Source organism: Rhinoderma darwinii, chromosome 9, assembly GCF_050947455.1.
Source record: "Rhinoderma darwinii isolate aRhiDar2 chromosome 9, aRhiDar2.hap1, whole genome shotgun sequence".
Lineage (NCBI taxonomy): Eukaryota > Metazoa > Chordata > Amphibia > Anura > Rhinodermatidae > Rhinoderma > Rhinoderma darwinii.
This window is the reverse complement of record NC_134695.1, coordinates 37,716,535-37,743,531: the sequence shown is the minus strand read 5'-3', so window position 1 is coordinate 37,743,531 and position 26,997 is coordinate 37,716,535. Positions and strand designations below refer to the sequence as shown.

The window sequence follows — 26,997 nt, the reverse complement described above, 5'->3', positions numbered from 1 at the left end:
TTTAGGTTGGAACAAACAGAGTAGCTATTGACTAGCTGGATTTGTCTGGCCCTCATTATATAAAAATGACATTTTAAACTCAATCAAATGTACATGATTCTTTATCTGGAGCTTTCATGACATAACAAATTTTACCCAGGTCACACATGAATCTACTTTTCTACGAACACCTATATTCTCCAAGTACAATTGTGATCCACTTTCAGCTCATTGCAAAAGCTGTATATTTAGAGCAAAGGACACTATAAGACCCGATTCGGTTAGAACAAAAAAGCCTTTTGCATAGCTGGCTTTGGGAAGGACTTGATTTCGTAGGACTGGATCCATTCCGCTTTTTGGCTCTAAATATACGGCACATGCACACAGCTGTAATACAGAAGCTCAGTGGTCCAACTGGAAGTATAAACCTGGTAGGCCAATAGAGAATGAATGGGATCCTATAATAGGGACTCTTCACAGACTCCACTACTGGATCCCCAGTAAAGTTGAGTTTTTACTTCTGTAAGTTGGCCACACACAAATATTTGGCCGTGATCAGATAAATGTTCATCTATAAAACAGACATGCAGAGATACTTTGCAGCAATCCGAATGATTTTTACATTTTAAGCTGGTTAAATAGAGTGGTTCTTGGACTGTTAAAATGAATGTAGACAACATAGTAGCAGTGAAGAGTTCTCAGCATATTTAGGTTGAGTTCACATCTGTGTTCCTATTTCCGTTCCGTCGTAGAAGTACGAAAATAAGAACAGTGCCAGTTCCATCACATGACGAACACCGGCAGTGCCCAATTAACCCCATAGAATTTAATGCGGGCCTTCGGGTTTGTCTTCTTGAAAATGAAGCAGAATTTCCGCACAGAAAAAAAAAGTGTCGGAAATTACGCACTGTTTGCACAACGTGTGAACATGGCATTAAGTGGTAGCGTTCCCCCAGACAGGTAATATAGTGAAGAGTAAGGCCTCATGCACACGACCGTAGCAGTGTGCGCAGCCCGTGATTACAGGCATGGATGGCCACGGAGTGTCATCCGCGGGCCGTCTGCAATCACAAGTCATCGCACATCTTGTATGTGCACGGTCTAACAGCCCGGACCACAAATGCGGCCGTAAAATGAATGGAAACTACAGTCATGTGCATGGGCCCATAGAAATGAATGGGTCCGCAATTCATCCGCATATTTGCAGATGCAAAAACACGGTCTTAGGGTACGTTTCCACAGGCAGGATACGCGGCAGATTGTATCTAACAGAAAATCTGCAGCAGAATCTCAAAAAAATGCAGGTAAATTAGTCACAGAAATCTGCAGAAAATAATGCAGAAACACAATGCAGCCGCAGAAAACATTGTGGATTTTCTGCAGCGATTTTACCTGCGGATTTAGGCCCTGTTCAGATTTTTTTTTTTGCAGGTGGAAAAATCTGGCACAAAATTCCTACAGGAATGGAGGCAGATTTTGACCGGCCGTTTTTTGCGCCATGAATTAAGCGCCATGAAAACCACGATCTCTGCCTCCTATTGACGTCAACGGGAGGTCAGAGACCGAAACGCCCAAAGAAAGAGCATGTCGTTTCCAGGCCAAAAAATGCCTCCCGTTAAAGTCAACGGGATGCGATATCTGGTGTTTTTCGGCGCCGTTTCCGACGCGGTTTCCACATCAAAAACAGCGCCAAAATACTCAGTGTGAACATACCCTTAGTGTGAAGCATTGATTGTAGCACACTTTGCACCTGTGAATTTCCAGCACGTTTCCGCTGTACAAACTGCGACAAAACTCAGCTTGCTTATTTGAGTGTCGAATTTATGCCTTCCATTCAGGTCTATGGCCCAAACACGCAACACCGCTGCTCAGAATACGCAACATAAATTGATATGCTGCAGATTTGAAGACCGCACTGCAAAACACTTTACGCATGATTTTTCTGGAGCAGGTGGCGGAGATTTGCAGAAAACTCATCCACTTTGCTGCTACTGCAAAAGCTGCAGATTTTCCACTCAGAAATCCATTGTGGTATATCCTCAGCGTACTCTGCCTGTGAGAACATACCCTAAAGGTAGCGGTCCTGAGATTTTGTCCATACGAACGGAGATCAAGGGATTCGGAGCCACAGGTTTCTGATCCGGAGAGTCCTTTGGCTTGATATTCATATTTAGTAGCAGAACATGTACTTGAACTACTGATTTTACACAGTATGACCTATAATATTAATCAAATACTTGCTTACCAATGATTGAATTATAGAATAGATGTAGAACCACTCAGTGTCCATCATTGCACTATTTCCAGGCAGCTTTCACAGTCCAGCACGGTGCAAAGTCGACATTTTTTTATTATTTTTTTTATTGCTGGAAATGTATCTTTGGACTCAGGACCTAGTTGTTTGCATTACAGCTTTTGGAGTATTTATTTAGGGACCGATCTACAGATGCTGGAGCAACAGATCTCAAAGTTCTGCAGCTTTATGAAAATAAAAATGTTTCAAACGGTTCGAACCTTCTGCGTGCAATAGTCTTTTTAATTGGGCAAAAGGTCAAAACATTCTTCTCTTCAAATTCGGTTTTTATGTTTTTTCTCTACAGTTTCAAGGTAATAAATGAACCGCCTGAGGTTGGTTCTTACATTATCCAGGACACACAACTGGTCAGTACTGTATTTCTCTCGGCCCTCTTTACGAATCTGTTGGGAGACCAGAATTCATGTAAAAAGTTAGTTTCAGATTTTCCGCCTAAGATTAATTGGATGTTTTGTTATGCATAACCATCTACATAAAAAGGTTTAAAGGGTAACTAAACTTTTAACAAACTTCTGACATGTCATAAGTTTTGATTGGTGGGGGTCCGAGCACTGAGACTCCCACCAATCGCTAAATCAAAGCAGCTAAAGAGCACGTGTGAGCGCTCAGCCGCTTCGGGTCTGTTTGGCTTTTTCTGGAAATTAATGTATCGGAGTACGGACTCAATAGAAAGTTTGAGCCTGTACACTGATACATTTATTTCCGGAAAAAGCCAAACAGACGCGAAACGGCTGAGCGCTCCAACAAGCACTTCAGCTGCTTCGTTCTAGCAATTGGTGGGGGTCTCAGTGCTCGGACCCTCACCAATCCAAACTTATGACGTGTCACTATGACATGTAAGAAATCTGTTAAATGTTTAGTTACACTTTAAGAAACACATATGCACTTTCTATTGATCAGCACAAGTCCGAGATCCCTAACATAACCTAGCTGTCTCAGGGCAGCAAACTAAGTTTTTAAAACTAAAATTAACCATCATTTTAAATTTCACATATAGATATAATAAATTCATAAAAAGTTGAGTAAGGCCAAGTTCACATCTCGTTTTTACTGTATATCTGACGTGCAGGTTTTGACATGAAAAAACACGTCTCAGAACGTGTATATTGATTTCTATGGTCAGGACGGACGCCCTGAGGGCGGATTTACATGAACGTGATTTGCGTCCGTGCAACCAGCGTGAATTTCACGCGGGTCGCACGGACCTATGCAAGTCTATGGGGCAGTGCAGACTGTCTGTGATTTTTGCGCAGCGTGTGTCCTAAAGGTTCTATATTTCTGCGTTTTTCGCGCATCACGCACCCATTGAAGTCAATGGGTGCGTGAAAATCACGCGCACCACACGGAAGCACTTCCGTGGGACGCGCGTGATTCGCGCAACAGCTGTCAAACTATGAATGTAAACAGAAAAGCAGCACGTACTTTTCTGTTTACAAACATCCAAACGGAGTGTCATAATGATGGCGAAAATCACGCAGCCGCGCACCATGTGATCATGACACACGGAGCTGTTAAGTGCCTTTTGCGCACGCAAAACGCCGCGTTTTTTGAAGAACAAAAAAAAAAGTATACGTTTTTAGAAGAACGGACAAAAACGTATACTAAAAAAAAAAGTAAAGCTTTTGTTACAATTGCATATGTTTTGGTAACTTTAATAACGTATACGTCGTCGTAAGCCACAAACGTCTGCACAAAACGAGATGTTAACTTGGTTCACAGAGTAAGGCTATTTTCATATCTTATCTACTAATTTTGCGTTACAGGCGGGGTTATAACGCAGAGCTGCATTCAATATTCTGCTTGTTGCTATTAGATCTAATAGACAAACTGCAGTACAGAAGATCAGCTAAGGATGTGTCGGACAGCAATACTTTCTGCTTTACAGGTAGGAAACGACAGAACCGGGAGCACGAGAAACTCTGAACACTGTATGCGGCAATCCAACCTCTGTATATAAACACATACACACCCCATAAAAATGTAGCCTATTGTGGGTATTCAGGACGCAGCGATTTTTTTTACATCGCCGCATTCCATTCTAAAAGGCTGGTTACGATTACGGCAATGCCAAATATGTATTTTTTTTTTAGGTTTTACTAGTTTTGCACAATAAAACCACATTATATGGAAATAAATGTTTTTTCGTGTTGCCTTTTTCCAAGAGCCATAGGTTTATTTCTCCATGGATGTAGGTTTGTGGCACGAGTTTTTAAAGGCACCATTTTGCATTTGGGGTACATAACATATATTGATTAAGGTTTTTGTTTTGGGTAGGGTCAGGGACTTTTTTTATTTGTCCAATGTGTGAGATATATATATATATATATATATATAGCAAGTTAACTACTTTTGGACAGCAAAACCTCTTTTAATAGGAGGAAAGGGTTCGCCCTTTTGTTTTTTGGACATGTTTTCCCCAATAAACCTTAACTTTTTTTAGTTTTACTAAGAAACTTGAACATGTGATCATGCTTCTATTAAATATTGCAATACTGCGGTGTAACTCGACAGTCAGTCTTTTGGGTCCTGTCTCAGGCATGGCCCAATAGGCATATAGCCATGGCAGGCCTGGGGATCTGTTAAGCCCCCAGCGGATATGGCAACCCACAATCGTGTCGCTGGAACGTTGATGGGCTATTACCACAGGATGTTGGCTGTAAGTTAGACCTGACTCCCACGGAGACGGTACAGGCACAGCTCCTGAATGCCCCACCACTGTACCGTACATTTATAGCAAGGTGTGGGAACAGGTTAATCACCCTTTTATGACTTTCTTCTACACGGATGCCTAAAACTGTAGTCCGACTAGTGATTTATACCAAGTTGAAACTATGACGGCCTGCACAAATATAATGCTATTTATCTAGAAATAGCTTCATGTTCTAGCTATGTGATGCTAGATTGAAATCAGTCATGTTCTGGCTACATAAGGCAGTATATAGACATGTGTATAGTCAAATAGGTTACAGATTATCAGAACACAATTCACTATACACACGGATGCACACGCAGATCATACCTTTGATTTGAAAGCCGGTTGGATTTTCTTAAAAGCTTGTAATAACTTGATCTCCACTGCAGCCTTCTCTGCTTCATCACCATCAGCAAATACATCAAATATTGCGTCTAGTGCTCCTCCAGATACTACCAGGGAAGAATCATTTGTAGCAATTCCAAGGAGAAAGTTTCCTATGAGCTGGAAGAAAATCGAATTTCATTAAACCCTAGTGTAAATCTACATGCATACAATTTATTTAAGCCAGCATCTGATGGTCCGAGACTTTCCACAAATTAAGCTAAAATGTCGTTTGGAACAGTTTTAACCAGTGGTACAAATACATAAAAAACACTGATAGAAGGGTCAGTGTAAAGTAAAACGCAGGAAGATCTTAAGATGCTGATGACTAATGAGCCGTATAAATGAGCACCGATCAACTAGACAGCTCGTTTGCTCCTTTTACAATGAGCGATGATCAGTAATGTATGGAGACAAGCAATTGTTACTACGATCGCTTGCGTCCATGCAGTTTACACAGGTAGACGTACTGCCGACAATGGTAATATTTAAAAAAGTAACTAAAATTTCGAGAAACTTCTGACATGTCATAGTGACGTCATAAGTTTTGATTGGTCGCGGTCCGAGAACGGAGACCCCCACCAATCGCTAGAACGAAGTGGCAGAAGTGCTCATGTGAGCGCTCAGCCGCTTAGTTTCTGGAAAGCCGATGTAGCAGAGTATGGGCTCAGACTTTCTATTGGGCCCGTAATCCAATACATTGATTTCCAGAAAAAGCCCAACAGAAACGAAGCGGCTGAGCGCTCGCACGAGCACTTCTTCAGCTTCGTTTTAGCAATTGGTGGGGGTCTCAGTGCTCGGATCCCCAGCAATCAAAACTTCTGACATGACACTATGACATATCAGAAGTTTGTGAAATGTTTAGTTACCCTTTAATGCTGCATAAACTATACAAACAGCCAATGAACGAGTGTTTGCCCAATCATTAGCCCGTGTAAAAGGGCCCTGACTGGGCAATGATGCAGAATCAACATTATTTTAATGCAGAAGATTCATTTACAATCTTTTGTTTCAACCAAGAAATTACAGTTAACTTCCATCTAAATGATCCAGAAAAGGAGCAGAATGACAGAGAGGCAGAGAAACAAACAGAGACTCTGCTACGGCTTCTAGTAAGCATTCTATTTCACCCAAGTGCTGGATTCAATGCAGAATAAAAACATAGAATAAAAGTCATATAATAGCCAGAAATAGTGTTATTCCTCATTTACACACATATGACAACTTATTCTGAAAAGTCACCCGAAAAGGTACGCTTTAAAAATGTATTAAGCAAAACAATTGACTTACAAACCATAAAAAGGTCTCTGGACAATAGCAGGCATACTTCTACTCGGGTCGCGGTGTAAAAAATAAGATTACCGTATATACATTTCACGAGTGACTAACATTAGGCTATCAGGCTCTGCTGTAAGCAAGACGCCTTATCCTGCTTGGCTTTATTCTTATATCCACTTCGGGCTTTGGCAACATTTTAAATACATTATGTAATACAGTCCACAACTGAAAAACCTTCTAAGCTGTTAGGATATATTGTACCTTCAATGTCTCTGCTGTGTTGTCACCCTTTGCCAGTACACTGCCCGTAACTCCAATAATGCTGACTGCATTCACCCTTGTACTGGCGTTGCTGCTCAGCACACAAGCTTCAGCGAAGGTCATAACCTGTTCTGGGGTCATACACTGCAACAAGAAGCAGACATTTCATAGAGAAATAAGAGGTGAGCACTTGAAGACTGGGCTTTATTTCAATTTGGAAACATTTCGATTTTGTCTTGCGAGTCACACTACATGTCTATGATAGGTGTGTGTGTATGTGTATATATTATATAATACACACACACACGTAATAAATCTTAGATAAATACCTGTGGTATTCCTTTGGATGCCATTTTCTGTAGTAATGCTCGCACTGCACTGGTCGCTGCCTCTAAAAATTCATCCCGTTCTGGGCCATCTAATGGAAACCGATACATAAAAATACTAACAAAATATCAAATTTTTAGACACATCCTACATGTGGCCCTAGTGCGCTAATGGAAGGCCTCACTCAGGCCTCAGAAGCAAAGGAGTACCTAGTGGATTTTGGGTCCTTTTTACTACGATCTATTTTAGGCACCATGTCAGGTTTGGAGAGGTCTTGTGGAGCCAAAACAGTAAAAAAAAAAAAAAAAAAAAAAGTGACACCATTTTGGAAAGTACACTCCTCAAGGAATTTATCAAGGGGTATAGTGAGCATTTTGACCTCACAGGTCTTTTTTTTGCTGAATTTAGTGGAATGAGTCCCTGAAAATGAAAATCAAAATGTTTTCCAATAAAATCGTAGAAATTTTCGATTTTAGCAAGGCATAAAAGGACAAAAAGATAACCCAACATTTGAAAAGCAATTTCTCCTGATTACGGCAATACCCCACATGTAGTAATAAACTGTTGTTTGGACACACGGCAGAGCTCAGAAGGGAAGGAGCGCCATTTGGCTTTTGAAGCTCAAGTTTTGCTGCAATGGTTTTCAGGTGCCATGTCCCATTTGAAAAGCCCCTGAGGGACCAAAACAGTGGAAAACCCCCAAAACGAACACCATTTGGGAAACTACACCCCTCAAGGAATTCATCGTGGAGTATAGTGAGCATTTTGACCCCACAGTTTTTTTCAATTTTTACAAGGAATAAAAGGAGAATAAGCACCCCAACATTTGAAAAGCGATTTCTCCCGATTACAGTGATACCCCATAAGTGGTCATACACTGCTGTTTTTACCAACGGCATGGCTCAGAAGAGAGCTCAAATTTGGCTGGAATGGTTTTCAGGTGCCATGTCACTGTAATGACAGGGGTGGGGAGACAGACAAGTGAGCCCTAATCTACCCGCCACTAAGTCCCTGCCTACTTGCAACGACCCGCCCTAGGCGACGGGGTACAACTGGGCGACGGTCCCTACGCTCAATAAGTGCACGACAGACAAACAGACAAGGGTACACAGAGCTAGGGGGAGAAAGGGGCAGTTGCCCACGGCAACACCGTGAGCAACGAGAAGTGAACAAGCCGAGTCAAACCAGGAGAGTACGAGGTGCCAAATGCAGAGCAGGAGAGTAGTGAACAAGCCGAGTCAAACCAGGAGTGTACGAGGTACCAAACGCAGAGAAGGAGAGTAGTCAGCAAGCCGGGGTCAATATGAAGCAAGGACAATAGTACAAGAAGCTGCAGCAGGGCCAGGAAACCAAACGAGAAGAAATCACAAGCAAGGAGGAACAGGAAAGGCAGGTATAAATAGACAGAGGGCGGGAGCTAGCTCCGTCTGGCCAGGCTGTGATAGGTTCTCCCACTCCTAAGCCTGCCACCCTGAGTGGTGGAAGATGGAGTCAGTCTCACAGACATAGAAGCAGGTGCAGACTGATTATCTATGGGCGTTAACCCCGAAGCTGTGCCTGGCAGATCCTTTACAGTCACATTTCAAAAGCCCCTGCGGGGCCAAAACAGTAGGAGCAATATTTGGGAAAAGTGGGGCTCCTACTTGGGCAGGACCTAATAGGCTTCCATATCTGGCAACCAGGAAGCCGTTGCTAGGCTTCCTGGTTCCCATAGCAACCATGGCCTCCCACAATCTCTCGCGGGGGGCGGTGGGGTAAAGAGGTTACCCCCTGTCAACCACTTAAATGCGGCGGATGCCATTAACCGCTGCATTGAAGGGGTTAAACGGCGGCGATAACTGCCATCGTCACTGTTGCAGAGGGACATCCGCTGTATGTTACAGCGGACACCCGCTGAAGATGAAGCGCGCACAGTTCCTGTGCTGGCTTCATCTTCATGACGGGTCGGGGTTAAAGGACTTTGAACACTTTTTCAAAAAAACAAAACAATGCATCATGGAGTTTTAAGCCACTTTTTAATTGTTCTTTATTAAAGAAAATGTGTTTACTTTATGAGATACAGATTCTATGAATCCTGGATCCATAGAAGCTGTATCTTGCACTGAAACCCAAATCCACCAGGTCAGTGGGACTGACAGCTTCAGTGACAGCGGGATCCATCGGTTATCGATCACATATGAGGCATGAACTTAGATGTGATCGATAAGCAGGACCCACTGTCACCGAAGCCGTGAGTCCCACTGAGCTGACTGATTCGGGTTTTAGCGCAAGGTATAGTTACTATATATTCCTGATACATAGAAGTTGTATCTCAAAAAGTAAAAAAAAAAAAAAAAAAAAAAAATAAAAAGTGTTCAAAGGTTTACATAGCCTTTAAAATCTAGAAATGCACTTACATAGTAATGACATAATGCTCTGCGGCTCATTGCACGTCCCAAGTGTCAGCTTATGGCATAATTGGCAGATTACGACCAATCATTTGTAACTTTGTGCAACCCCACCTTTTAACTAGGTCCCTGATTTGCCATTTTAATTTGGCACGTTGGTCGGATTGATTGTATGATTGATTGGCCGCATTCTGGACAATCCTAATATTAGGAGTATGTCCAGCTTTAGAGCCATTGTCTACTGAAGTCTGTGGTAGCCCGAAATCCACCTCATGTCTTACCAGGGTCTCCGGCTGCTGCTCTGTCCCTCCGCCTTGCTCTACACTGAAGCTCTGTTTGTTCACATTGGTGGCTGTGTATGAACACAAAGTCACCTGGAATTAAATTCATGGATAGCAACTACAGCAAAGTAAGAATGATTATAAAACTCCAGGCAACTTAAGCTGGCCAGACACTAGAAATTTTTAACAGTCAAAAAGGCAGATTTAGACCGTTATCTGCGACTGTCGCTCCTTTTCGTGACACGAACAAGAATGACAGACGCCAACCAGAGGCAGAGGTAATTGGAAAAGTTGATCGGATTTTTTTTTGGTTGTTGGTAGAAGTCTTTGAAAAGTTGCACATGCCAAATGACAGATTTGCATCCCAACCATAGAAGTCCAGACAAGTCACAGACCAAATCAGTGATTTATTCATTTAACTTACGGCGTTGTCATCCAAAACCACAACCTTCATAGACCAACCATGAAATAACAAGCCGTTCAGAGAACGATCGTCTGAAATCACTAACGAATGACCAGCTTAAACCACCAGTGAGAAAAACGAACATTATAGGGTAACGGCCACACATATACTGAGGAAAATGACCCTCAATAAGGAGGATCCTGGTGCTGTAACAAACCCACTGCCTAGCAATAAAATCCTGCTTGAAATTCAGTTAGAGCTGACATTAGAAGCAGAGAAAAAACAGTCAAATGCTTTTTTATTCATACGGGTAAAATCGTGACATACAAAGATGTAATAAAAAAAAAAAAGATTTTACACAAGGGTTGAAAATGCAACAAAGAAAAAAAAAAAAAAAGGGAAGCCTATGAACTTAAAGGGGTTACCTCCCGAAGAGAAGACCTTTTTAAAATTAAGCCGGAGATATGGATTCTCCTGCCCCAGGCAATCAGCTGAATTTTATGGAATGTATGAACACATTAAAGGGAATCAACTGAATAGACGTGCCATGTTCGCTAGAACGGCTCTCTATTCTGGCACATAGGAGGGAGACCCAAGCAAGGAGACCCTCTATGACGTCCATGTGCCCTAACAGGGAGGTTCCAGTCCTGAGACCACCCTTTTTAGGCCTCCTTCACATAGATTTCTTGCGGTTTTTATTTAACTGCATGAAAAAAATCCATGTTAAAACACCAGTGTTTTGTAAAATGCATCATGCGTTATTTGATCGTATTTTTAGTGCCATTTTTTTATCACTATTTATTTTGTACATATAGAAGTCCTATGGAATAGCCTGTGGGAAAAATACATACCCAGCACATGCTGCGTTTGAAAAAAAAAACGCAACTGCTCCCAACATGGCCTCAAAAACGCCACAAAAAAAAACCAAAAAAAAACAAAACTGTGTATGTAGTGTGTTTTATATTTTACTATAGGCTTTAATGTAACATCTGGCTGCATTTGGAGGAGGACGATGGCCCCTTCGTTCTAGTAATTGGTGAGGTTGACAGAGCACAGACCCCACAGATGATATCCTCTGAATACCTCGGTGACACAGAGTAGGTTTTAAAATGTGAACCTTCACTATAACATAGATATAAGAATACACGTAAGCAACTCCATTCTTCAAGTCAGACAAGGCATTACAATCACGGAATTAAACACTCCTTGCTTCCACTTCACACCAGTTCCTTATGAAACATTACCTTAAAAATTATAAAATGGTTTATATTACAACGTATAATAATATTAAAAGAATTGTTAAAATACCTGTTTGAGTGAAGACTAATTCTGAGAGATGCTGAGCAAGTTCCTGTAACGCAGACGCTCCACCCAAACTGTCAATGTCCAGCATAGACAAGATGTTATGCAGACAGGTCAGTGCTCTATGCTGGACTGCGGACATCCTAAAACACACACAAAACTACCTTTACTATTCTGGTTATATACTTTACTATATTATATATAGGCTTTATAGCCAATGGTAGATATTGCCTTATAAAACTTTGTAATGTTTCATTTCACCTGTGGTGGCGCTGCAGTGGGACACCCCAAGATTCGATTTTTTTGTTGAGGGACCATTTAAAACAAAAAGGTATTGTCTAAAGTGGGCAACCCCTCTAATGCCAGACAGCTATACTTGCAACAAGGAAATACATAGATGATGTACATATACCCCGCAGTACCACCACAGGGGAAACTAGACATCAAGGTTAACATTGAGGTTAATGGGCCGTCCTTCTAATGCTTGGGTCCTTCAGACCAAAGGAAGGACTTTGTACAGAATCTCCCCTCTGGATAATAGAAAGGGGTCCTGAATGGGAAACCGCCTTTTATTAACTCAGAATTCCCTAATAGGGTGTTTGAAAATCGCTTTTCTAACGTAGACAACCGCTTCAATATTCTGTCAAAGTATAAACTGTAAAACGATGTAAGAGACAGGATTCCAGAGCACAATGTAGTGGTGAGACCTCCGCTTCGGTCTTCCTTGCTATGAAGCGTTAATTTTTTACTTTATAAACTTCTCTGGGAAAGCAAAAACTAGACTAAGGCCTTAAGCAAACGAGCGCATCTGTTTTTGTCCGCAAAAAACTGACGCATTTCATTTCTGTGTGGCATTAGTGTTCCTGTTTTTTTCTTTCGTCATCATTTCTTTAGCAACTGGTGCGTGAAAAACATGGAGAGCACACAGATGTCATCCGTGTGCTGTCCGTGTTTTACCACGCACCCATTGACTTCAAAAATAGGCCATGCAGTGATTTTTACGCAACGGACACACGCGGTGTGATAAAACACGGACATGTGAATAGCCCCATTGAATTGCATGGGTCCGTGCGCTGTCTGTTTTCTTAACGGACTGCACACAGGGGTATAATACACTCGTCTGAATAATGCCTTATTCACACGACAGGGTCCTGCCCGAGCCCGAGTGTCGGCCAATAAAATCGGCCGTTTTTCCCGGCCGGTTTGCATCCGTTCCGGGCCGGGCATATCTGGACAGTGACATCAAGGGCAACTCCTGAAGGGGAATCCCCATGTGTTCGGGGATTCCGCTTCAGGAGTTTCCCCTGATGTCACTGCCCAGATATGGACAGAGACATCAAGTGCTCTGTCCAGGAGCGGAATCCCCGAACACACGGGGATTCCGCTCCTTCAGGGAGCTAAAGTGGGGCTAGCACATAGCAGAGAGATACCTCCCTGCTCTGCCATAGTGGCGTCGCTACAATAGTAGCAGCCGGAGCAGCTGCTAGCGGCATCATGGAAGGTGTCGCCGGGCCAGGGCGCTTTTAAAACAAGCAGGGGAAGGGAGCCAGCGCAGTGCTCCCTCCACCTGCTGTACACCCTGGCCCTGCCACACAGTGTATCTCCAGCGTACAGCCATTCGTCCGAACGGCATCAACTCCTCCTCCTCCTCACATGCACTCTGCGCTGTGAGGAGGGAGCGAGTGACGGAATACATGGCCATCACTCGGGGCACATTCCGGTGATGACCATGTATTACCCGGCCCCATAGACTTCTATGGGAGCCGGGAGGCCGGGTAAACGGCCGAAAATAGGACATGTCCCATTTTTTTGACGGCCAGGTTTCCCGGGCCGTCAAAAAAATCGGTCGCGTGAATAGCCCCATTAGGGGTCTATTGTTTCTACTGCAGCCGGGTGACGGCCGTTTTATGAACGCCCGTCACCCGGCCGGGAAACCCTGTCGCATGAATAGGGCTTAAGGCCTAAGGGTGCCTTCACATGTCAGTTTCGTCCGGCCAGTTTTTCGTGCCTGAGCCAGTCAACTCCTGAAAACATAGCCAGCGTCCATAACCGAACAGAGAAACATTGCAAGCAGGGGAGGCGATTGGCATCACAACCGATGCCACCAGACAATAAAACGTACCCATAAGAAACAATGGGATCAGTTTTTTCATCAATTTCCCTCTGGGCATATGTGAACAGGCCCGAATTGGTCGCTCTTGGCAACAAAGACGCTTTTTTGAGCAAGTTTGAATACAAAATCCTGTGTGTATTACAATTCAATTTACTCCAAGTAAACAAATTAAATACGGGAAGATTATGCATCACTATTTTGTAAACCAGCACAACTTCGAGCCCATCCAAACCCCCAAAAGTTACTTTGTAATTAATGGTTTCCATGCAGAGTTCTGTCTACATATTCTTAAAGCAGCATCATCTGGAAAACGTGTTTTTTCAAGAACCTAACAGAGTAAAAGAAAAATTAATGGTAAGACTACAACGTTCAATATTATTGCAGAATTACATATATTTTTAGTGACCTGCACATTAATATTACCAAAAGGAGAAAAAAAAAAATAAATAATAAAATAAAATTTAAAAAAAAAAGTCTGATGTTGTACACATGGTCATACATTCATGGACTTGCCACAAGGTTCTGTTGGCTAAAACCAAAGCCTAAGAAAAGTATTGGTAGCAAGGACGACTCCACTTCAATAGTAGCCAAGTATGCGAGTTCAGAAACCAACCCCTCCATTAGGGTATATTCACACACGATAGGTTTGAAAAAACGTTGCGTAAAAAAAAGCCCCGTAAGAAGAAGTGCATATCACTTCTTGAGACGTTTTTCATTGTGTCAATAGAGCTCCAAAAACGGCTGAAAGTCAGAGGCCGTTTCCCCTTAAAAACAGCTCCGTATTTTACAGCAGTTTTTACTTTAGCGTGTAAACATAGCCTTACACAGTATTTAGGTGTGGCTGAAAAAAAAAAAAAAAAAACAGGCCCTGAATCAGTGTCCAAAATCAGTCTACTTTCCAGGCTGATTTTGAACGCAGATTTTATAACGGAAGCGGTTTTGGATGCTGTTTTCGCCACTCTTATGCTAAAGTTTTTTCAATGGAAATTTGTGGCCTCAAGATAGGTTAGCTAGCTTATGTTTTTAGTGCCACATTTAGTATCTGCAACCTTAAAAATTTAGCGCTTTGTAAACTACAGCGCTAATTCCCAATGAAAGCCAAAAGAAGCATTTTCCCTACTGAAAAAGCGTCGGAATCAGCGTGCAGGAAATGCGGTGTGAACCTAGACGAACTATCAGTTTACTGAGGGATCAGGTACAGGTGTTTATAGAAGTCTATGGAGAGGGAAGGGGGAGGAAAAGAGCAGGAGCAGAGGAAGAGAAACACACACACACACAACTTCTAATAAGTGCTATATCTCATCGCACTGCTGGATTTACAGCTACACTGCTCATTACTGCCGTATAATCTCCATGCTGCAGCTTCTATTATTTGCTAGGAGAGCAGGATTCTCCTCTATGTGTGCAGCGTATAGGAGACATGATCGCAGTTAGGGTCCATACACTAGTTTAGGGAAAATTGAGAATTAGACAGTCTGCAGAGCGATTAACTGCAGAAAAAAATGCAGAATACAAGTCATATGACAGCCAGAAATAACGTTATTCCTCATGTACACGTATGACAGCTTATTCTGAAAAGTCATCAGAAATTTTAGGTACGCTTTAACTTGAGCAGATCGTGAAATAAAAAGAGATAACATAAGTAATTCATGAAAATGTGAGTGCAGACATAATGGGCAAAACGTGTGGTCCAAGAAAGTATTCCACTCGCAAGACCGAATCGTTGGGTCATGCACACATCCAACTTTTAATCATTCTATATGTTGTATGTGCACCTACTGTACATATATCATGGATGGAGAAATGGAACAATTAAAGGGGTTGCCCCACCACTACTTATCACCTATCCACATGACAAGTATATGACCGCTGGGGTCCCACCGATCAAGAGAACGGGTGTCCAGAGCCCCTGTATGAATGGAGCATAAGATCAAGCATGCGCGCTGCAGCTCCATTCATGCTCTATGGGACTGCCGGAGATAGTGGAGTGCTGTACTCGGCTGTCTCCGGCAGTCCCATAGAGAATAAATGGATAGGTGATAAGTTGTTGTGGTGGGACAACCCCTTTGAAGTTCATTATATGGCTTAGGAAAGACTTGCTTATAATTCATCACTGATGGACAGAAATTACGTCCCACAATTGTGAGATTTCTAGAATTATGGATCATCCAAACAGTGGAGGAACTACGTTTGATACCTAGTGGTCACCTAACCAAGAATGAGACGGCTAAGATTTAAAGTGAAGGATTACGAAGGGAGCGACTAAGGTAATAGAAGTGTATTAGGATATTGCAACATATGCAGCTTCCCAATATATAACCAAAGGCTCATCAATGGTCTTATTTCAATATTTGTAGCCCCCACTACAGTAGGGCGATAAAACTGGCTGATGGGCTTTGCCTTATTTAGAAAGATGCTGGAGTGAAGGGTGTGCACTGTATTAGACAGCACCTTTTTGGGGATGAAGTGGTTCAGGAGAGCAGTGTGGACTTCAGCAGACAGGCACAGTGGTGACATAAGTTGGCCTCCGTCAGCTACTGATTTTTCTAGGCACAATTCACTCTCATCACTACTAGAAAGTTCTTCCCATTCATCATCAGATGGATCTGTAAATAAAGATATGTATATTGTAGTTATCGCACCATAAAGCGACAAACTATTTAAAGTGTACCTGGGTTTAAAAAATAACTTTCAATAGCGGAAATGATTCAGATTGCCCACTTCTGCCCTCATAGCTTATTAGCCGGCTATTTAGGTCGGTCAAGAAGTTAGCCAAGGGGGAGCCAAGCCCAAGAGTGTTGTAAATCATAAAAATGCTCCTTGTGTTTCCACCACCTACTAACCTACCTAAACCTGATGTCTCTATCTCAGTGTGTGGTACGACCATAACTCCTAGGCAGCACGCCCGGTGTCTTGGGGTTATGTTGGACTCTGATCTTTCCTGTAGTCGCATGTCACCTGCACCTCAAAAATCATCTCCAGAATCCACCCTTTTCTTACTGTGGAAACAGCCTGAACTCCCTGTCGCTCTGATTCCCTCTCATCTTGACTACTGTAAGGGCCTGTTCACATCACCGTTCGCTTTCCGTTCCTGGTTTCCGTCGGTTGAACCCCGCAACGGAAAGTGAAACCACAGCTTCCGTTTCAGTCACCACTGATATCAATGGTGACAGAAACATCGCTAATGGTTTCCGTTTGTCACCATTCCGGCAGGTTTCCGGTTTTCCGACGGAATCAATAGCGCAGTCGACTCCGCTATTGAAACCTCCGACGGAACCCCGGAACGGAAAGCGAACGGTGATGTGAACAGGCCCTAACTTATTACTAATCAGTCTTCCACTCACTGAACTCTCCAATCCATCCTGAATGCAGCAGCCAGGCTCATATTTCTGACCAACCTCTGCACCAATGCCTCTACCCTGTGCCAGTCACTGCACTGGTTGCCCATTTACTTTAGAAAACCATTTAAACTTATTACTCTCGCCCACAGAGCTCTCCACAGCGTTGCCTCCTCTTACATCTCCTACCTCATTACATATCATAACCTGACCTCCTCATTCAGCAGTATCCCCCACACTCCTCGCAACCTAATGCATTTCATGTCTGTCATACAGAGACATTGGCAGGGGACAAGTTTACGCAGCTCTATCTGTACTCTGTATATAAAAGATGGCTGGACCATTGTAGAAAAACAAGCACTTTTTGCATTTTTCATCTCCCCTATTTCCTTATAGACTGTAAGCTCTTGCGAGCAGGGTCCTCACTTCCTATTTGAATTGGAATTACTTTTGTCACTATGTAATGTCTCATATTGTCTCAAAATACTCCCTCTGAAATGTAAAGCACGCAGGATATATTGATGAATATGTTGGTAATTATGTAAGGTTAATTTTGTTTTAGATTTCCAACTAAAATGGCCCCAACTTTACATAACATTTGGCCATATGAAAGAAATTCAGTACAGTAAACCCTTTTACATAGGGATTGACATTCCTCACAAATATATTGATATTTGTTTTTTTAATTCAATAGCCCCCTCCCCACCCCCTTCTGCATTCAGAATCAGTACAAACCGTCACTACAGCACATGTTCACGATCATCTCCAGCGCAGATTTCTGAGCCACCAGTAAGAAAGAAGCTTGCCGAAGTTCTTCATTTGACACCTTAAATAAAACAGAACAGCGTTAGGCCACACTATGGGGAAAACGGGTGATCACATTTATATATTAATACACATGACCTCAGAGAAATCACAAGGCAATGTAAGCAGAACGGTGGCTCAGGGGTGATCACTGTTGCCTTCCAGCACTGCAGTCCTGGGTTCAAATCTGACCCCTGCATGGTATGGAGTTTGTATGTTGGTCCCATGTTTGTTCAGGTTTCCTCCCACATTCCAAAGCCATACGGTGGGTAACTGCCTTACTATCAAATCGGCCCTGGTGTGCATGTGTCGGAGATAGCAAAGTTAGATTGTGAGCCCCATTGGCAAGAATTCCATCCAAGGGTAGAAACATTGAGGTGGCGTGAAAGAATTAATTTTATTGTGAATTTAAGCATGATCAAATTACTTCATAGAGTTCTAGCTTTAAATAAAAATCTGATATGGAAGGATAATATGTGACACCAGATAGCAAACCCACAACCGCTAGTGATCAGTCACGAAGAAACATGAAGGTGGAGGTAGACATTTAAATATTTGTAATAACCTACCAAAGTGAAGTATATATATATATATATATATATATACACATACACACACACAAACAATTTGGCTTACTGGGATTAAGTCTGAGAAATTCGGATGATTCTGTCCTTTTACAACACTTTCTACCATCTCGTCATCTTCATTCAGAGAGGCTTCTTCCAAGCTTGCGGCAGCCTCTTCTGCTTCAGATTCTGTAGCAGCAGTTCTCAATCTAGTAGATTCTGCTTCTTTCATCTGTACAATGAATTGCCCGGCATCCTGAGAGAGCACTTCTGCTAGAATCCTTAAGATGGCATTAATGGAATCAGCCTGACTGAAAGGGGGGATTCTTTCTTTCAAGTTCCAAATAGTACCTGCAGTATAGAAAGTATAGTGTCACCAACTAATAACCAACATCAGACACATAAATACAAATGTTATTGCGTTAAGATACTGGTTTGACATGTGAATATATTTAATGTGTAATTAAAAGAGGATCTATCAGACATTTATGCTGCCCTGTTTTGAGTGCAGCATAAAGTAGTGACAGACCCACAGATTTCAGAAGTCTGTCACTCAAAGGGTAACTAAACTTTCATAAAACTTGCGACATGTCAGAAGCTTTGATAGGTGGGGGTCCGAGCACCGAGACCCCTACCGATTGCTAAAACGAAGCGGCAGAAGCGCTCGGGCGAGCGATGAGCCGCTTGGTTTCTGATTGGCTTTTCTCAGAAAGCCGATGTAACAGTGTACGGACTCAATAAAAAGTCTATGGGCCCATAACACCGTTACATCGGCTAGCGGCTCAGCGGTGAGGGTGTCAGTGCTCGGACCCCCCACTGATAAAAACTTCTGACATGTCACAAGTTTTCTGAAAGTTTAGTTACCCTTTAATCATTAAAGTGTCTTAAAGTGTCTTATAAATTGAGAACTAACATCTTATCCTTGCAGTGCATGGAAGGCAATGAGTCCAATAATATTCATGTCCTTCAACTATTAATGTTCATATGACAAATACGGCGCTCCCCTAGGGCGATAATGTTTGCAGTAGTGGATAGGTGATAGATATAGGAGCTTTATTTTCTATTACTTTCTATATTAACGTTCATAGGGACAAATGTGTCAAGCAGCGGCTGGAGGGTGTGGGGAGGCAGGGGGTGCGTGAATATCAAACATTCCTTGGACTGATTGCCTGCAGAATTGGCCACGTAATTAAGACGCAAGTCCTCAAAAACTACTGCACATTAGCGTTTAAGTGACAGACCGCCGCCGTCACTACTTTATGTTGCACTCAGACCGAGAAAGCATAAAATCATAAGACAACTGCTTTAAAGCGGATATCTCAGAGGACAAGCCCTGTTCATATGCTTTATCAGGGCACATGGATGTCATAGAGGTGTGTCTCCCCCTTAGGAACCCCACTTTCTTTATAAGCAAGAACGGCTCCTTCTCTGGTTGGCTCAGACTGGCCATGCATTACATGGTTGCCCATTCATTGCCCCTGTAGTGTGAACGTGTGACCAGATATACTTCCAGAAGTACCAGCGTAGATCAGCTGATTGCCAGGGCGGCTTTTTATTAGTGAAGTGGTTATCTTGCGGAGACAACTTCTGTAAGTGTCGAAATAAGGCAGTTTCTAATCCGTCTCATGCTTTGCAAAACAATAATCAATTGGCGTCCTATTAAATTGGCTCTAGTGTGTTAGTCTGAAATAGGGTAATCAGATTGTCAGTCTTATTGGGGACAGGGACTATCTGCTATCTAAGCAACTGGAAATAAATAAATCTTAAAAAAATAAAAATAAAAGATCTACCTGCAACTAATGTCTGCAACAGTCTCATCTCCATGGTAGCTGCAGAAGACATCAGCGCATTCTCCAAAGTTTGCAGGGCAGAAGCTTCAAAAGAGGCCAGAAGTTCGGGATTTTCTTCTGTGACCGTCTGCAGACAGTAGGCTGTGGATGAAAGTGGTTTTCAGAAAGACACAAATCATTGGCAGACAGAGAAATCACATACAAAAATCTACAGTTTGATTGGTGGATTATGGGCTCTGTCAATTATATTGGATGAACCGTAAAAAAAAAAAAAAGAAGGCGTACCTGCTGAAACTGCCAATTCCAAGTTACGTGGGAACTTGCTTAGGCACTGGATAACAATTTCTACACAGTTTTCCTTGTTGAAGACAGACAAGGCCTTACTGTTGCTTTCACTAGAAAGAGAGTACACGGTAGTGTAAAATCATCATCTAGTAATTGCAGACACATCAAGCAGTCATACAGTTTATTTAAAGGGCCACTAAACACAATCTTTAAAGGGAATGTGTCGCTAGAAATTTTTTTGTTTATTTTTGGTTAAACAGTTAGTATATGTTAGGGAAAGGGTTTGTATGGTATGTTTTGTATTGTCTAATCTTGAAATTTCAATAAAAAATATCTGATTTAAAAAAAAAAAAAAACAGTTAGTATATAAATAACTACACATTGTTCTAATTTTTTCACAAGTCAGGAAATATTATAAATTAGATTCTAATTTATAACATTTCCATGTGCTGGTCACTAGAGGGAGAAATTTCCAAAATTGCAGCATTGGCATGTGGTAAAGCAACCTCATTGCTTTATGCTGCAAAATTGGAGAAGACACACTCGCTCTAGTGTCCTCACACAATCCCCCCTCCTTTATCCTGGCTAGTGCCAGGAGAAAGGAGGGGGTTGAATGTTCAAACCTCCTACACTGTGTGCCGCCATTTTTTGAGCAAATGCACAGTGTAGGAGGATTAGATACAGTGGTAATCACACAGTATAACACGAACATACACACATCACATACACAAACATAACTTACCTGCTCCTGCCGCCGCTGCCTCCGCTCCTAGTCCTTGCTTCTGAACATATGGACAGAAGCCGCGACCGGAAGTAGTCGTCTTACTGTCCGGCCGCGGCTTCCGGTCCACATGAAAATGGCGCCAGATGTCGCTCTGCCGAAGACCTTCCTTTTGGACTGTGTGGGAGCGGCGCATGCGCTGTTCCCACACAGATGGCATACGCTATAGTGAATGGAACGTCTCCCATCCGCATTTACTATGGGGATGTATGTGCCGTATTCCATCTCTGTATGTGTCGTTAATCGACACATACAGAGATGAAAAAAAAATGGCAGCCTCCATAGAGAAGTTAAAGAAAGAAAGTACAACACAAATAAATAACATTTATTTTAATGACATACTAAAAGCAATAATATATAAAAAAAAAAAAATCGTGACACCTTCTCTTTAACATCTATAATATGTCCGCAACACCCGGACCCCCTACGTTTGTTTGACCCTAGATCACCATATTGTTGATGAAAAAAACAAATGGCAGCCCCCATAGAGAAGTAAAAGAAAGAAGAAAAAAAGTACAAACACAAATAAATAAAATTTATTTTAATAACATACTAAAAGCAATAACATATTAAAAAAAATTGTGACACCTTCCCTTTAAAGTTTATAAAAAGGTACATCTTATACAAAACTATTAAAGGGCTTCTCCGGGCATTTTTTATTGATGGCCTATTCTTAGGATAGGCCAAAAAATATCAGATAAATGGGGATACGGCTCCTGCTACTTGAAGAGGCCGCGGCATTCGTCGCCATGGCCTCTAGTGTTTACCAGGCACAGCTCTGTACACACACACACACAGCGTTTGTGCCTGGGGTTGCAGCTTAGTCCCATCCAATTGAATGGGACCAGAACTGTAATCCCAGGCACAGTTACTATGGATGTGTTCGGCGCTGTGCCTGTAAACTGGGAAATGGCCATGGCGACATATGACGTAGCCCCATTAATCAGCTGATCAGCAGCGGTGGCGGGATCAGACCCCCACCAATCTGATATGGATGGCCTATCCGAAGGGAGAAGCCCTTTAATACCTCCCAGAAATGTAGCGGTGGTGCCAACATAGGCCAGTACATAGCAACACAGCATACCTGTTTCTTGAAATGTAGCAATGTTGAAGCTAAACGCTTCCTTAATGCTATATCCACATGTACCAATGTGTCGAAGAAGACAAGTTAGTTTACCTTAAGGCATGCATGCGCAAAGGCAAACTCTTTTAATGTTTTACAAACAGAGCGTACAACAGGACCACAAGTTGAACCCGAGTATAGTAAATATAAGCGAAGTGACCTGTGATCTTCTGAGTACGGAGATTCTCTCGGTTTGCCTGTAGTATTGGGGTCTGAGGACCTGCCCCTGTGTTATTGCTTTGTAGGATCTATTTTTTGGCAATCGGTTGCGGTGCTCTGTTCTCTATTCCAATATCTCTATCTCTGTCCGTTAAAGTGTTATGCTCTATATAATATGAAGGAACTTCTATTTCACACTTGTTGGACACTTGTAGTTTGGAATAAACAGATCCACTTACCAGACATTCCACAGAATATTAACTGCTTGGTTTGCAATCTCTTCAACTTGATTGTTTTTTGTCAAGTCCTTACTGTTTGTTGCTGGCTCCAAGTTAGAATCTAAACCGGTGGAACACTGCGCCCGAAAATGATCAGAGAGAAAACATAAGCGGTCATTCGTTTTTCCAGTCCGAAAATATTAAACAATTAAGTTCCAGAGAAATATTAAAGTGTCGCAGGATCGCAGTTCTAGCTGTGAAAAACCTGGAAATATCACCAGTTGATTAAGCAGTCGGGAATGGAAGCTGTATACTGTATGATCACAGTGTGTTGCTGGGCAAGGAGGTGGGAGAAGCCATATACAGATAGGACGGTGTCATACGGAAAACATTTCACCGCCCAGAGTGAAAAAAAAAAAAAAAGAGGTCACCTCCTATTTGGCTATTAAAGCCACATTAGCATATTTAGAAAAATCCTCAGAACTTTGCAAATAAGCATTTTTAAGAAAATCCCACTGTAGTGATCAGGAGCAAATCACCTATTAGATTAGTTAGGAGATAGGGAATTAATAAACGTGACAGTCTCTTTAAGGGCACTGTATATAGGAAGCGGTGACACTTTAATTAGGGCAGTTTACCGTATTGACAGCTCTTCAAAGTCTTCACGTATTAAGAGCTAATTGCAAATTTTCACGTGATCTTACAGTCAAGTATTACTAAAAGACATACCTCTTTTAACAGTGCAACTAAAGGGGTCATGATGTCCCTGGTCACCATGTCATCACACGCTTCAAAACCACCACAGGTGCTTAGGTTCCTACAATAAAGATAACCAGAATATGTTAAAACAAAACAATTGTATTAAGAACAGACATACTTCAATCATGCAACATGCTAATGGGAGACATTGGCTCCCTAAGCTCTAGTCTAGTCAGAAGGACCATTGCGACAGTAGGTAAAGGGGTGGCGGCAGTCGGTAGTTCATTTATGGGATATATCCCATAAGCCAGGTCTCACATTTAAAAAAAACAAAAAAACAATGAAGGAAAAGCAGAGGTTTTCAAAAAGATAGAAATGCCATATCCACGGAATGACTAACCGTAAAGCACCAGCCGCTGCCTCGCGCACAGACATGCACTTATCAAGCAAAAGCGGTCCAAGACATCGAACAGCATCTCTTTGTAGCAACGCGGATAGGACTTGTTTCTGCTGGACAACCTTTGAGATACTGGCGCAAGCAAATTCCCGGACTTCAGGACTAGGGCTCTGCAACTGAAAGAGAACAAAAGGGACATTCAATAGATTCAGTACTCAAGTTATACATGGGGTCTTATAAATGAGTCATCCTAAGCAACAAATCTTGGGAAATAGATTGTGTTGAACTCCATGGAACGGCCCAAATATGAGGGGAACATTGGACCTGGAATAGACACATTTATAAATATTATGGCAACTTCAGGGAGCCCACGGTCTAACAAAAGGTGCCAAAATTACTTGCATGAGGCAACAGTGTCATACACCGCAACAGTCGATTCTTTAGGAATACAATGCGTAGCAAGTGATCCAGTAAAAGGCTGGAGTTAGGCTCCATACACACTATAGTGGATTTTTTCCTACCAGGTATCCGTTTGACGGTCAGAAAAGCGTAGCATGTTGCAAAATTCTATAAAGGAAATAAGAAACTTGTTCATAACAGAGCCACGAACGCTGACGGATCCGGACACAGCTCATTGAATTACAATGGGGTTTGCCAGGGTGCCGGTATTTGTAACGTAAGAATAGCGCTGCAGGTTACACTATTCTCACCGTAAAAAAGCAGCTGTACCCTAAGGCCTCATGCACACGAACGTAAAAACGCCCGTAATTACGGGTCCATAGACTTCTATTGGCCACGGGTACCTCCCGGTTTGCTTACGGGAAGGTTCCCGCGCTGTTGAAAAATATAGAACATGTCCTATTTCAGGCCGTAATAACAGCACGGGCAGCCCATAGAAGTCTATGGGGCTCCTGTAATTACGGGAGCGTTGCTAGGCGACGTCAGGGGATAGTCACTGTCCAGGGTGCTGAAAGAGTTAAACGATCGGCAGTAACTGTTTCAGCACCCTGGACAGTGACTTGCGATCACAATATAGATCAACATGTAAAAAAAAAAAAAAAAAAAAAAAAAAGAAGAAGACGTTCATACTTACCCAGAACTCCCTGCTTCTTCCTTCAGTCCAGCCTCCCGGGATGACGTTTCAGCCAATGTGAGCGCTGCAGCCAATCACAGGCCAATAACAGGCTGCAGCGGTCACATGGACTGCCGCGCCATCCAGGGAGGTCGGGCTGGTTGTCGAAAGAGGGACGTGTCACCAAGGCAACGGCCGGGTAAGTATGAATTTCTTTTACTACAGAAAGGGCTGCCCCTTCTCTCTGTCCTGCACTATAAAGAGAAGGGGCTGCTGATTTGGGTATGTTCACACGTAAACGCCCGAAAAATCGGAAGCAGAACGATTCCAAACATCTGCCCATTGATTTCAATGGGAAAACAGCGTTCTGTTCCGACAGAGCGTTTTTCGCAGCGTTTTTTTCCGTGTAAAAAAAAAAACGGCCATGAAAAAGAAGTGCAGGACACTTCTTGGGAAGTTTTTGGTGCCATAAAAACGGCCGCGACAAATCGAGTGGCACAAAAAACGTCTGAAAATCAGGAGCTGTTTTCTCTTGAAAACAGCTCCGTATTTTGAGACATTTTTTACTCTACGTGTGAACATACCCTTAGTGCAGTGCACTTTTGCAGCGAAAACGTGACCGGGTTAAATACTGGTGCAATACGGGTCGAATACGTGTGACCGAGGACCCGTATTTACGCCAGTAAAAAATACGTTCGTGGGCATGAGGCCTAAGGCTGAGTTTTTTTTGCAGGAGGAAAATCTGCCTCAAAGTTCCGTTTGGAAGTTTGAGGCAGATTTTCCTCTGCCTGCACACCGATTTTCGCTCGCGACCATTGAGCGCCGCGGGCATAAAACACAGTGAAATCCGCTTTTTCTGCCTCCCATTGATGTCAATGGGAGGTCAGAGGCGTAAACGCCCGAAGATAGGACATGTCCCTTTTTCGCACGAGCCGATTTTTCCGCTAGCTTGAAAAAACACCTCCTCCTCCCATTGAAATTAATGGGAGGCATTTTCAGACGTTTTTAGGTGCGTTTTGCGGCGCAGTTTCCACATCAAAAAACTCTGTGTGAACTCCCCCTAAGAGAAGAACAAGACCCAACGTGGTGGTGGGGGCTATTGTGGTGCTGTTAAAGCCTTAGCTGTAACTTTTCTTTGACCCCATAGGGTCATACGGGCCTGCAAATCATTTATATAGATGAATATTAAGGAAAGTGGCCATCTTTTATGACACAAGCCATACATCATATAGAACAGGGATATGGAGCCGCTGCCCACACAAGACACCGTTCACTCATGGATAGACGGCAATAAGTCTGAGTTCACACGTCGCGGATTTGTCGCAGATATCACTGTTGCTAAAGTGACAGTTTTCAGCAATTCTCCTATGAGCACAGTATTGACACATAAACCCCATATTATACATGGACAGCTCCACCTACTTTTTTAAAAAAACTTTATATGTTCAAGTTTTAGAAGACAATCACACAATTCCATTCATACATGTACTTGTATATGTGTGTTAGGACACCTTAACACGTGACTACCTGTCCCGGACACTGCACGTGATCAGCCATTCTCCAACACATGGACAGGGAGGGTCGCTGACTTTATAAGACAGTAACACGTAACCCCGCTCACTTTATGAAGAAGATCCTCGCCATGTAAAGACTCCGCATTGTCCTGATCTCCGGCCGCCACCATTGGTTTAACGACAGCAGCAGCTGGAGTAAATCCTACCGGCTTGAATCTACGAGCCCTGCTCTTCCCCATGATCATACACGAGTAATTCAATTAACTTTATTGACAATGCAGCGCATATACAGACGGTCTTGGTTTTTTTTCTTCAACAAACTTTATTAGCACAGTCTTACGCAGTACAGTCTATGACTGGCATAGTAATTGCCAGTTGTCACTCTATTATTAGGTCGTGCTGGCATGGTCTGGGTGGTCTAGTAACACTAAGGCCGGCTTTACGCACTATAATTGCCATTTTTAATGCTATTTTTGGGGAATAAACATTGCATATATGATAGTTTGCCATTAACATGCATTGATTTTTTT

General features: G+C 42.5%; 1 protein-coding gene across 2 annotated transcripts; it reads right to left on the bottom strand.

Moving 5' to 3' along the window:
• HEATR3 (HEAT repeat containing 3) lies at positions 1 to 26,728 on the bottom strand. 2 transcript variants are annotated; one of them, XM_075837516.1, is made up of 16 exons: positions 26,575 to 26,728; positions 23,885 to 24,057; positions 23,515 to 23,602; positions 22,807 to 22,922; positions 20,505 to 20,614; positions 20,220 to 20,360; positions 18,500 to 18,780; positions 17,795 to 17,885; positions 16,173 to 16,327; positions 13,967 to 14,049; positions 11,615 to 11,751; positions 9,904 to 9,996; positions 7,238 to 7,326; positions 6,909 to 7,052; positions 5,313 to 5,489; positions 1 to 2,676 (listed from the first exon to the last, which is right to left on the bottom strand). In XM_075837516.1, the coding sequence occupies exons 1-16, from the start codon at positions 26,710 to 26,712 to the stop codon at positions 2,548 to 2,550; spliced, it is 2,145 nt and encodes a 714-aa protein (XP_075693631.1). In that variant the 5' UTR covers positions 26,713 to 26,728; the 3' UTR covers positions 1 to 2,547. The 2 variants fall into 2 exon arrangements, with proteins under 2 accessions (XP_075693631.1, XP_075693632.1); XM_075837517.1 differs by lacking the exon at positions 9,904 to 9,996.
• Between the last annotated feature and the right edge of the window lie 269 nt (positions 26,729 to 26,997).

Coding starts and splice junctions, on each gene's coding strand:
- HEATR3 (XM_075837516.1), bottom strand. CDS start 26,712: ATGATCATGGGGAAGAGCAGGGCTCGTAGATTCAAGCCGGTAGGATTT. Junction 22,923..23,514: donor TAGTTGCACTGTTAAAAGAG/GTATGTCTTTTA, acceptor TTTCGGGCGCAG/TGTTCCACCGGTTTAGATTC. Junction 20,361..20,504: donor GGAATTGGCAGTTTCAGCAG/GTACGCCTTCTT, acceptor TTTCATCCACAG/CCTACTGTCTGCAGACGGTC.